Raw genomic sequence first — 13,513 nt, 5'->3', positions numbered from 1 at the left:
ACTGAGATTGCTGTGGTCCTCTGAGGTTTCAATTCTGCTCAGGGGCATGTGAAATTAGAAATGCATAGTTTTTTGAGGGACTATGATTTGTATGATTTCTTTAACCCATTAAGAGCTGAGGCCGATTCTACGAATGCCTTCTAAATCACTAGTTCTCACACTTTCAAGATCTTTCAAAAATGTAAAAAAATAGCAGATATACAAGCTCACAGCACGTCACTTCGTGCTGTGCTGCAACCTTGTAGATCTGCTATTTCTTTTAGAACTACTGTTACTGTTTCTATATCTGCTATTTTTTTAAAGCCAACGCAAAAATCTGAAATGACGCGATGCTTTCCCGGTTTTAATGGGTTAAAACATACGTAAAGTGTAGGAAATACACAAAAAAACTGTCCCTCAGTTTTATTTAGAGTCCGAATTGACTTAATGTGTGCATTCTTCATGGTGAAATGAGTGTCTTGTCCCTTCCAAATGAGTCTCAAGCCTCCTCTCCTCTCCTCTACTCTCCTGCTTTTGGCCTCTCCTTAAATTTCCTCTCCTGCTCCCCTTGTCTCACACCTTTCCACTAGAGGGAGCATTGCACTGATTTATGAAACACTGACAACAATAGGCCTACAAACAAGAAAATAAAACCGATTCAAAATGTGACACATATGATTCACAGTATGGATAGGAATTATAAAATGGTAGTGCAGTTTTGAGTTGCTGGCATTATATTTATTGCATTGGTTTCATATGTAGGTTAGATTGTTGTCCCTGGAAAGACACGTGTTCACTTAGCGCTCCAACGTAAAGTCAGTTGTGAATTCAGTTCTCATACACAGACTTACAGTGACTCATGTCATAACATGTAATCCTCACCCACTCGTTTAATCATAAAGATTAAATGATTAAAGGTTCTCTCTCGTCTCATCTCTCACTCTCCCTCCTCCCCGCGTCATGGTACATATCTCATCATTTCTGGTTGGGATTTATGGATTTGCATACAGTAGATCTCTAGATGTCAGATTAAATCTGAACTTTAAGAGTCTTACTGTGTGTATTTTATTTAAAATAAAATGTAATAATTTTGTTTTGTAAATTCTCTTCAGAGTAGATTCCCTTACAGAGCGATGTAAGTGATGATGTGATGTGTGGTGTGTTTGTATTGATAAGTCTAGCAGAAATAGTATCTCCAACAAATCTACATCTGATAAGATAACCCAGCATGCACACAAAGGTTTTTTTGTTTGTACAACTTTACACATACCCAAGGATGACATCACCACAGCTGGTCCACAATCTTTCTTGTTGAAGCGAGACACAAAACAAAAAGAAACCTTTGCATACATATATGCATGTGTGTAGGTGCCAAATCCATACAGTAGGTGGAAAGTTTGGGAGATGCCAAGGGCCCTTAGAAGCTGTCATGGCTTGTACATTTTAGTAATGAAGGAATGGCATTACATATCCAGTGTGATTATGTTGCCTTGTGGGGGCAATCCTGCTAATGAGTGATTCCACTTGAAATATTGACTATGCACACAGTGAAATCTTCAGTGTTAAAGCTGCAATCTGTAACTTTTATGTCCGACTCGGGATTTGAACCCGGACCTACATGACAGACCAAATATCTTCAATTTAACCACTTAAACCCTATACGTAGTTGACTTGATTCCCAGGGGCTCTGTACTTGTTCCCCTCCTGTTTTTGCTTTAAATATCTTTTGCACTAAATATCTTGGCCGAAAATAGCCGCTCTGTAAACTCACAATGCATCGCAGTTGTGACGCGTTGTGAGCTTGTAGATCTGCTACTGTCAGATGTTCCCCCAGAATAGGGATGCTCGGGTTCATGTGTTCAACTCTGTGAAAAATATACAGAAATTGACTCATGTTAACACTGAGGATTTTGCTGTGTAGTGTCTTGTGTCTTGCTCAAGAGGGCTTCACGTGGTGCAATGGGCGGCAACAATGTGTGTATGCCAAGTTCCAGGTTATATGCACAAGGTAATATAGCCACACACAGTGCAAACAATGCAATGAAATGCATACTTCTGGTGCGGTGTTGTTTTGAGAGTTAATAAAGCTCCCACTCCTGACTAGGTCTCCCTTGGAAAAGAGATTACATAGGTTCGTGGGATGAATAATTCAAATAATGGGCCAAATAAAAAAAAGTGTATATGAGAATAATTAAAGAAAACCAAAAGGGTAACAATAAAGCAATTCAGATACCAATTTAGTCATTGTGTAAATGTGCATTCATACAGTACAAATGTATCAATTTGTAACTCAAAGTGTATCCAAATAACACTCTTGCGGGTCCATTTGGATACAATTGTCCGGGCTCAGAGTTAAATTAACACTTGAGTACAGTTGGTGGTTGGAGTATAAAGTATGCAGCCTCTGTCTATCCCAGTTTTACTGTAGATTCCGTGGTTTTAGAGGAGGTGTGAAACTGCAGGTTTGTGCTTGCCTCTACACTCCTCCCTCACTCCCTCCCTGGTTTCTTGCTCTGCTCGTCTAAGGGGTGGGACTGCATGGGGATATGAGCTGTTTTGACCGGACTGGAGAGAGAAAAGGTATGGCTGCTCATTCTCACCTTTCTGTTCCTCTATGTGTTCACAACTTCCTTCCTGGTTTTATTAGTTGGGTGTTCCACCATTTGCTAACGGGTGACGGTGTGACATGCACTTATGAGATTCCTTTTGCTGCATGCATGTTATTGCTTGATTTATGATGTTCACTTCTCTGTGTGTGTGTGCGCGCGCACATGCATGGTGCTTATTTGTCACTGCTTGGTTTATAAGTGCCTGGAATCCTGTCACCAGTGTGACAGCAGGCTCCTAGATAAAACAGTGCTGTCTGACGAGATAAGTTTCATCATTGCTTTTCTTTTTTCCCCCTTTTGCTGCATCATTAAGCTTTGTTTAGCCTGTCTTACTAATGATGTGCCATTGCAAGTCAGGTTTAAACCACTAAAAGTGAGGAATGTCAATAATATTTCTTGATTGAATACTTAATTAACAGTTTGCAAATAGTACAGTGTTACTAAAGTTTGCTATTTCCATCGTGGTCCTATGTATTCAATTCAGAAAAACATTACATAAGACATACAATAACATACAAGAAATCATCAACACTAGTACTGTACCAATACACGTATATGTACGTATAGGAGCATTTCTTGTGTCAAGCTTAGAAGACTTTTCTTGTACCAGTTGCAAATTGCAGTCAGGTACTCTTTTATGGTGCTCTTTTATGGTGCCCTTTTATCTGCCCCTGAGTACTGACATTCTTTTCTTATCTGTGTTGTGAGATCTGCAAATACATTGGAATTATTATACAACAGTCCTGTCAGTATTGCATAAAACTGGTCCTTCTGGAATGGTGAACCTTAATACAACCCAACTAATCTTACAGTGATACTACTGGCCAGTTTTGTGGACTCTTAGGGGAGGGGACTTGTTTGAACTTTTGCACCTCTGACCACTGGATCAAGACAGTATTTACAAGTAGTTAAACATGTTTGTTTTGCTCTTCTTAGAGCACTAGATTAGTGGCGTTTACTGCATCAGGACAATTCAGACAGTCACGTTTGTTAATCATGGATAAATATTTTGCAGCATGTTTATTTTGTCCTGGGAACATCTGCACTAGGTATTAGCTTTGTTGTCTCACCTGATGTGGCCAACCCCACCCATCTAACAGTCGAGGCAGATTAAAATGAACGCTGAGATCTATTTTTGGAAGTGCTTTTTTGGCTCTAATAGATGTAGCACAGAGCCCAAAAGCATACATCATAGCTTGGCATCTGTGCTTTTCCAGTCAGTGTGATGTCATAAGTCTCTAAGCCGTGGAGAGAGAGAGAGAGATCGGGAGAGAAAGACTCACTAGATGCATTTTGTGCATTCCTGTTTGAGTGCACGGCTGTCTCTTTCATTCGATCTACTATCCATCCTTGGAGGAAGTGATGCTTGTGTTCTGATCTGCTGTGTGAAAGAGAGGTTAGAGAGACAGAGTGATGGTGAGAGACAGACAAAAGATGAACAGCAGCACTGAAAGATGGGATATAGACTAGAGACAGAGGTAATGGAGAAGCATCCAGAGGTGATAATCAATTCAGAAAAGACTGGAGTGGATTATTGGATATTTCATGCCACAGAGGAGTAAGGTGAAAAGGTTGCGGGCAGTATTTTAAAAATGATATTAGGATGTGTTGTATTCAGTCTGTTTTAATGCCATTGTATTCTGACCATGGGCAGTTCTGCCTTTTAGTACATTTCTAATCTGGGTCTGCAGATTTTTTCCCAGTGTCTGTTTAGCCTCTACGAGAGTGGATTAGCCATAAAAACGCTCTTATTTTAGAGGTGGACAGGTGAGTGGTAGAAGTGGCTTCGTCTGTGGTACTGACGGACATACACAAAGGTATGGAAATCCCGCTGGTCCACCTAAAACAGTTAAACAGAAGAGAAAATGGACACTGCCATTGACTTGCCTTTTCCCTCTGAACTCCTTTTTGACCCTGTGATGTGATGTCGGCCCTGAGAAGGAGCAGGAAATGCAAACGCTCGTCCAAATCTATCTACGATATGTTACAGCTGGTGAGCCTTGTGTGTGTGTGTGTGTGTGTGAGATGCATGAGGAATTAGACCTCTGCAACCCATATACTGTAACATTGCTGGAGACATTTGTGCAATATTAACCTACTGTAAGTACAAGTTACTTCAGTTCTTTAATAGTAGCAGTATTATAGTCATGCATGCTATTGCATAATGTGAATTGTCAATGAAAATAGCAAATAGGTGTCCTCCATTCTTTAAGTTTTATTTCAAGTTACTGTAAAAATCATGGGATGTCGGGATCTACAAGGGAATGACGTTGCTCCAGTGTGAATCTCAAACTTCATGTGGCCAGCTGTATCAGTCGTCTATGATGTGTGGAGGTGCTTCTGTGGCCTACTGTCAGTGTGCACAAGACATTTGGCTGCACTGATCCGTGCAGAGGTTTTTGAGATTACTGTAGATCCAACCCCTCTTAAAGACGACTGGACTCCTGCAGAGCCCCTTTGTAAAAATGGGTTTGGAATATGTTTCAAGCTCTAAACTGATGAATTTGCCAAAGCACATACCGTAATAGTGGGCTCTCAATTTACAATTTAATAAGATATGAGAACAAATTTATTTTATTAGCAAGGGGACACTCGTTTGTTTCAGAAGCCAAAGGATGTAGCAGCAAAGACAAATGCTATTGAATAAACAAAATAATTCTGACTCAATAGATTTATTCAGCCAGTTACCTATTCAATAAGATACTTAATGCAATTGTAGGCTAAGCTTCAACCCCTACATCACTAATGTGTTTCAGCAGAGCCAGTGCTTAAATTGGGTGGCGTGATGGATCTAGTTTGAATACCACAATGTAAAACAGCTCGTGTCATAACTCCCAGCAGCTCACTAGCAGACAGAGTGTGGAATCGGCAGCGACGGCTCATGAGCCAAACTGACCGGCCATCTGGTTTGTCATCATCAATACTGAGACTCACAGACAGCACCGTGGAATCTTTGATGACAATCATTAGATGCACTGAACACACGCGTGCATGCAATCTAAATTCACCTCAAGGTTTACAGCACACATACTCACAATTGAGGTCAACAGTGAGTGTATTCAGGCTCTCTTAGTTGTTACCCCATACCAGGTCCAACACTGTCCTGTAGCCCACCTCCCCTTCTCTGTTCAGAACATTCCCCTCTCCACCAAATCTTGGTGTAAGGTTTGACCCAAAGAAGTTGGAATTTATCCCCCCAAGGATTTATTTATTTGATGGGGACAGAGCATGTTAATGAGTATCAGTATATAAATGTGTGTGCCAGAGTTTACCTTTTACATTGGTAGCCCCTAGGCAGTTCACATAAACATTAAAAGTGGCAATATACAAATACTTATTTAAAGTATTTAAAAAAAAAATAATAATACAAAAAAATATGTTGTACAACGTGTAGAAATGATCAAAGTCCTAGTTTGCCTTGAGCCATTTGTTGAGATTAAAATACTTCGATATGCTCCTTATTGTAAGTAGTAGCCATTTCAACATTTACTTCCCTATTACTAAAAGTACATTTTGTCCAAATGTGGTGTGCTTATATGACACACACCTCGCAAGGTGCCAGATATGGGCGTGATACGATTCTGAAAATGTGTCTGAAAAACACCCATCCTGCACCAACTGCACTACCTTGAATTAAAAACCTTTCTCCTGGCCCATCAAATATCATGCACAAATACGCATTACCACATGCATCTCAACAGGATTTAGAGCACAGGCACACTCATAGACAGCTTCTAATGCTGTTCTTTTTATTTGCCTTTTGGATTTCTCAACGAAGTTGATGGGCCCAGAGTACACTTAGCCCCTCTAAAACCTGATAAACTGAAGGGATAAACACTCACTTCAAAGGTATCATGTTTCTTTCTTGTGACATTTTCAAAGTGAATGTTTAGGCAAAATGTTGGGCTCTGTTATTGACATGAATGACTGTGCCCTTTGACTGTGACAAGAACTGTAAAGTTAATAACAGCGACTTAACACAGAGGCTCTGGCTTAAGGGCCCCCTGAGTGCTTGGGCCCCTGGGCCTGTTCAGTAATCCACCCATGCTTGCATCCACATGTAAACGTGAACCCAGCTGTAATTATTCCTAACGTTCATAAATATGTTTGTTACCCGTACATCATTTGTTATCTGTACAACATAAGTTGACCCATGCATCACTAGTGCAGTGCTTTTCAAACTTTTTGTTCCAAGGTAACACCAAGGGGCAAGTCAAAATTTCAAGGCACTTAAGCTCTGCCAGACAGTTCGAGTCCCGTTCCCGATGACTTTTGCTGCGTGTCTCTCCCCGTTTCTCTCTCCCTCTTTCCTGCCTAACTTCACTTACAAAACTATCAAAAAAACAACAACTCATCTTTAAAATCTCAAGGCACACTGTATTCATATCCATGCAAAATAGCTTCTCTTATCACTCAGTAAATGTGTTTTTTTATTACTAATGCCAAACAAAATGTTTAAAATATTTATTGGGTTATATAATTTGCCAATGTTTTGGGAAAAGATTGCACACAAAGTGCTGATATAGTAATAAGTAGTAAATAAATAATTCATAACATTTTGTATAGTCGTATATTATTGCAATAATCTTTGACACATTCTCTCTCTCTCTCTCTCTCTCTCTCTGTATGTCTCTCTGCCTCAAAACTGAGGAAGGAAGAAAGACATTTTAATGAATGAAAGTTTATATTTTACACTTATCTCACTTGTGTGGCTCTCTGCTGTACTGTTTGCGCACTGCATTAGTTGCCAGCATGACTGAATATATTCAAAGTGTAGGTATAGGTATCTCTGACTGTCGGCAAACCAACATTTTTTGTTGTGACTCATGTTGTTTTGGATTCACAGTGACTTGTTAAGGTTGATATAATTGATCGCCTGAGGGAGGTTCTCATCAGCACAAAAAAGCGTATGAACAGTGGATAATGCAGTAGATTAGTCCATTTAAACCTCAAGATGTTTATATCTTACAGTAGTGGTAGATGAGTGGTGATATTCACCAGAAAGGCCATAGGTAGACATGAGTCTGAGCATATCCACCTAATACTCAAAGGCTACTCCTACTACTGTACCTCAGTCCTAGGGCCTGCAGGTCTGCTCTTGTTTGGTATTTTTTGATACGTGGGTTGTATAGTACGTACAGTAGGTGTGGGCTGGCTTTGCCTTTGGCAAGTGGTGGGCACACCACTTTCAAATTGGCGTCCATATTTTGGGTGTGTCGTTATAGGCAAAACGTTTCACAAATATATTTGTTGTCCAAAAATTATTAAATTAGCAGATTTACAAACTCTACTGCTACTGCAATGCGTTGTTATTTTGCTATTTTCACTCATTTGTCGTATGATGAACTTTATAGGGCTTACTTTCAGTAAGTGGTTAACTGTAGATAAAACTTCCCAAACAAAAGATTAATTTATTTGACCTTTCACATACATCTATTACCCCTCTCTGAACGTAATGAAAAGAACAGATCTATAAGCTCGCTATGCAAGCTTGAAGATCTGCTATTTCTAGCAAAGTGATTCAGTGCAGAGAGAAGTGTAGGGGTTGAGTGGTTAATATAAAACAAAAAGGTGATTAACGGTGTAATTCTAGGCACATTTTTTGTCCCAGTTCATCCCCATTTGGCAGACTTCTACAGTCGGTGCTGTACATTTTCCCTCAGTTGCTTGTGTGTGTGCGCGCGCGTGCATTGTCCTTTCCTGCAGATAGTATGCTTTTCATATTCAAGATGAATCATTTGTTCCTCTCTTCTTTCCTTTTGCCTGTCTCCTTCTCTTTTCCCTCTTTCTTATTTTCTTCTGCAGAGTACAGAGCAGGTCACTGCTTTCTGCCGGAGTCTCCATGACATGAATCCTTCGGAGTGCCCCATGTCTTCCTCCTCGTCATCTTCCTCTTCGTCTCTCTCTCCGAGCCCTGTTTCAGCCATGCCCCCCACGGTGGGCTCCGCCGCCACTCAGAAACAGCTCTCACACGCAGACAAGCTGCGTAAAGTCATCAGTGAGCTGGTGGAGACGGAGAAGACTTATGTCAAAGTGAGTGCCAGCTCTCTGTTTTGTGTATCTTCTTGAGTGTGTGGTTTTAAGGTTAGAATCAGGGTTAGGAAAAGGGCTAAGGTTAGCCATGTTGTGATTAATAGACAGAGTAACATCCCTTCAGTTCACAAGGACTGTAGGTGGGAACCCTGGATTGATTGAAATCAGCATTCAGCTACGAGATGTAGCCTACTGTAGCACAACACACTCCACATCACAACAGCACCTCCGTGGCATAAGGTTCCTAATTTCAGTCACATCTACAAGGCAGTACTCATGTAGTTTGTACCATTGTAAAGCGGTGCCTGCATCCAAGCATCTCTAAAGGGGAAAAAAGGTACCTTCTCCGACTCCAACAAAAATGGATGCAATATGGATAATGGCGGCAGCCAGTTTACAGATTAAAAACTACCCAATCGGTTACACTTGCTATGCATCCCATGTCTATAATGCATTATAAACATACATACAGTATAAGGCATTATAATCTGCTTATAACACTGTATAATTGTTATTCCTTTGTAACAGTAATCATGACATGTAAAGCATTCTATAATTACTTGCAAGGTCAAGTTTTTTTTTGGGACACAATAAAGTAACCTTGAACCTTGAAGTATTATAACATTTCACAATTGCTGGACACTCACAAACATTGTTTTGCAAGGATCATAGTGTATTATAATTGCCATAGTTGCAATACATTATAATGATGTTATAATGTACTGTATTGTAATCAGTGTTAAAATGCATTATAGTGTGATTATAAGTAACTATAAGTGGTCACTGGGTGCTTTAAATAAAGTAATTACATTTCTGAAGGTGTAGGCAGAAACCTTGTTTTACTTTACTTAAAGCACACAATCAATGCATTATAACAGTGATAGATTGTTAGAATTATAGTTAAACTATGATCCTGGCCAAAAGAAAATGTCTGAGTGACCAGTAATTATGACTTATGACATGTATGATACTTGACTTTATAAGTCATTATGAAATGCTTTATAAAGTGTTATGATTGTTATAAAGCATTGAGTATCTATGAGTTCTTATCTATAATTATACAGTGTCATAAGTAGATTAAGTATGTTTATACATGGGATGTATAGCAAGTGTTGCCAAACAAAAACATTTTACTTATTAAAATAATCATTTCACTATCAAGCGATTTTTTTGGGGGGGGAAACAGATTCTTTTATACAGCACTTTTTTAAAGCTCTATGGATGTATTATTGTCCTTTAATTATTTGTCCACATGAAAATGTTATCAATATCACCTTTAAAGGAGAAATCCGGTCATTTTAAGTGTTATGTTTGATGTGTGTCAAATCACTTACCAACGTATAAATGAAAATCGCGTAAATCCACAGAGCCCCCTATCGACCCCCACCGTTGTCATTGTAGGAGGATATAGAATAGCCCAAATTCGCCTATTTTAACCAATGCAAAGTCTGTTTTTTTGCTTCTAGTACTCATTGTTGAGTCCCATGATAATGTAACAGGCGCTAAAACTCCCGACAAGCTAACGGCTAATAACAAACGAGCTAACGCTGGGGCTGCTTATCTCTCTGAATGGCAGCCCCAGGTTGCCAGGTCGGGAGAGAAACCAGCAACCAGCATTAGCTCGTTCTGTTATTAGCCGTTAGCTTGTCGGGAGTTTTAGCGCCTGTTACATTATCATGGGACTCAACAATGAGTACTAGAAGCAAAAAAACAGACTTTGCATTGGTTAAAATAGGCGAATTTGGGCTATTCTATATCCTCCTACAATGACAACGGTGGGGGTCGATAGGGGGCTCTGTGGATTTACGCGATTTTCATTTATACGTTGGTAAGTGATTTGACACACATCAAACATAACACTTAAAATGACCGGATTTCTCCTTTAACTTCTGAGACAGCAGACAGAAATGGTACCATCCTACTGTGTGCATTAGTGAGGACCGATATATGGCGATTAGGTTTGAAAAGGTATCATTCTGGCAATACAAATACCAAATTTATTATGATGAGTATGACGATCAGCCCTGTATCCATATTGATGTTTGTTTTGTGTGTCGTCAACAATTAGACTCACACGTATGAATGTGATATGGCAGCATTCACTTCCTGTAAATAAAATCAGCTGTGAAGTTATACTCAGGTGGTGGTTGAACCACTTATTATAACAGGAGTGGAAGTGGGTTCTTTGTCTGTCTTTGTGTGGCCTTTGATTTGCATGTAAAATATTAATAGTACCGTAAATTTCGGACTATAAGCCGCGACTTTTTTCCCATTTTTCGACCCTGCGGCTAAATCTAGGGATTTTACACCCGCGGCTTATAGTCCAGTGCAGCTTATATATGTACAAATCATTCAATTTAGCTGCTGCGGCTTATATTCAGGTGCGGCTTATAGTGCGAAAATTACGGTACTGTATTTGTATGTTTTGTTTTCCTTACCTATGAATCCACTTTGTTTTATTTGTGTGTGCAATATTAATGTATGTTTGTTTGTTTGTCCTTGTTTATTGTAAATCACGTTGACTTCCCATCTGCAGAAAATGTGTCATTCCAGTAAAACTTTCCCCATGTGTGTTTCAGGACCTGAGCTGTCTGATAGAACGCTACTTGACACCGTTGCAGAAGGAGAACTTCCTCTCTCAGGATGAGGTACTGTACTCTGCCTGATGACCTATTTGCCCAGACTACAGCATAACTACAGTAAATGTTTTGTTAAATGCTGTTGCTAAACCTAAACATGACTAAATTGTCCTTTGTGTAGTACTTTAGTTGGGCTCAGTCCCTGCTGGCACAGCCCGTGGTGAAAATGTATGTCAGAATGATTATTTGTGTGTGTGTGTGTTGTAGCTGGATGTTCTTTTTGGAAACCTCGGGGAGATGCTGGAGTTTCAGGTGGAGTTTCTGCAGACCCTGGAGGACGGCATCAGATTGGTACCAGATCTAGATCGACTGGAGAGGGTGGAGCAGTTTAAGGTCAGCTTTCTTATATTATGTATGTATGTATATTTTTTCTACTTCACGAGTGGACACAGTGGTATTTCACTGAATTTATTATTATTCTTTTTTTTTAAAGATTTGTTTTGGGCTTTTTATTTCTTTATTTAGAGAGGGATAGGGAAAGTAGGCTGACAGGAAATGGGGAGAGAGATGGGGGTGACGCGCAGCAAAGGGGAGTCGAACCCGCGACACGCTGTCAAGCTGGCATTGCAGCCTAGGGTGCCTGGACCGCCAGGCTACGACCCAGGCCGTTTGAGACGACCCAGAATTTATTTATAATGAAATGTATAAGAATTAAATGTTTTATTCAACAAGAATGCCAATAGTCAATGATCATAGGTGTCAAATATGAACTATTGAGAGGTTTCTTTCCAAGGCTCCATTACGTTAACCTATTTTTGTTTGACAAACATGTATCATTCTATGTGCAAATCAATTTGTAAGCAAGTGTCTTGTTATATGTTACATGATAAATATGGACCTGAATGTTTACATTGTTCCATATTTACATTTCCCACAGAAAGTGCTGTTCTCCCTGGGTGGTTCATTCCTCTACTATGCCGATCGTTTTAAGATCTACAGCGCCTTCTGTGCAAGCCATACCAAAGTCCCCAAGGTCCTGGCTAAAGGTATACATAAATAAAACGCATGCACACACACACACACACACACACACACACACACACACACACACACACACACACACACACACACACACACACACACACACACACACACACACACACACACACACACGCATATCTGCTTCCATTTTGTACACAGGTTAGATTTAGAATGACACTGAGAACAAATTCTGACTGCCCTGCACTGTCTCATAGTATCATCTCTTTTGTTGTTTGCGTTTGCTTTCCTCCAGCTAAAACGGACCCAGACTTCAAGGCTTTCCTGGCAGAGAGAAACCCCCGGCAGCAGCACTCGTCAACTCTGGAGTCTTACCTGATCAAACCCATACAGAGGGTTCTGAAATACCCTCTGTTACTAAAGGAGCTGTACTCTCTCACTGACCCTGACAGTGAGGAACACTACCATCTGGATGGTGAGCAAATACCTAGTCGTAACTTAGTATGTGCTTGCTTTTATGGTGGTGTATTCCTTTCATAATTAATTAATTATGGACATATTTGATATTTTCTTTTTCTTCGTAAAAGAAAGAAAGAAGGATAGTAAGAATTTAAGAATAGTGATATTTAAGACAGATTCTCTTCTAGGAGAAAACCCAGGTATTTACAATGTTGAGACTCTATTTATTTATTATTTAAAGTAACAATCTGGAATACCAGTTGTCTTCTTGGGGTTTCATGAAAGCCCCTGTATCCTTGAGCAAATCGTTTAAACTGCTACCTGCTCATTCACTGGTAAATCTCTGGATCAAGTGTTGGTTAATTGCCCATTGTTATGAATGTTGCATGTCTCAGCCTGTGTTTCTCTGTCTCATGCAGTTGCCATGAAGGCCATGAACAAGGTGGCAAGCCACATCAATGACATGCAGAAGCTTCATGAGGAGTATGGAGCAGTATTCGACCAGCTCATCAATGAGCAGACAGGAGAAAAGAAAGAGGTATGAATTGCATTCTAGTTTCTGTCTGAGCAACCGGCCTAAAAGTGTAACCAGGAAGTGTTCCTGTCATTGCTGCTACATTAACTTTCTGTTTCCCAGGTGGCTGACCTCTCCATGGGGGACCTGTTGCTGCATGCTACTGTGGTGTGGATCAACCCTCCACAATCCTTAGTCAAGAGCAAAAAGGACCCAGAGTTAGCTGCTTTTGGTAGGAGTTTACTTGACTTTAAAGTCCCATGAAATTACTTTATTGGTCTCTCTAACAAACAAAAAGTGATCTCGTCAAAACTTTTCCAACATGTTGAATGTTCAAAGGT

The 13,513-nt window shown here is 40.0% G+C and overlaps 1 protein-coding gene across 2 annotated transcripts in view; it reads left to right on the top strand.

Moving 5' to 3' along the window:
- Positions 1-13,513, top strand: part of LOC311057527 (rho guanine nucleotide exchange factor TIAM1-like) — an 88,878-nt gene that overhangs the window by 67,443 nt on the left and 7,922 nt on the right. For both annotated transcript variants that reach the window (XM_084074496.1, XM_084074495.1), the window contains exons 19-25: positions 8,394-8,621; positions 11,201-11,269; positions 11,468-11,593; positions 12,138-12,246; positions 12,495-12,674; positions 13,078-13,196; positions 13,296-13,404. In XM_084074496.1, the coding sequence (XP_083930622.1) occupies positions 8,394-8,621; positions 11,201-11,269; positions 11,468-11,593; positions 12,138-12,246; positions 12,495-12,674; positions 13,078-13,196; positions 13,296-13,404 (940 nt within the window). The remainder of the gene's footprint in view (positions 1-8,393; positions 8,622-11,200; positions 11,270-11,467; positions 11,594-12,137; positions 12,247-12,494; positions 12,675-13,077; positions 13,197-13,295; positions 13,405-13,513) is intronic.

This window comes from Gymnoscopelus microlampas (genome assembly GCF_963454915.1).
Source record: "Gymnoscopelus microlampas genome assembly, chromosome: 12".
Taxonomy (NCBI): domain Eukaryota; kingdom Metazoa; phylum Chordata; class Actinopteri; order Myctophiformes; family Myctophidae; genus Gymnoscopelus; species Gymnoscopelus microlampas.
Note: the sequence above shows the minus strand (reverse complement) of the source record. Positions and strands in the feature narration are given on the sequence as shown.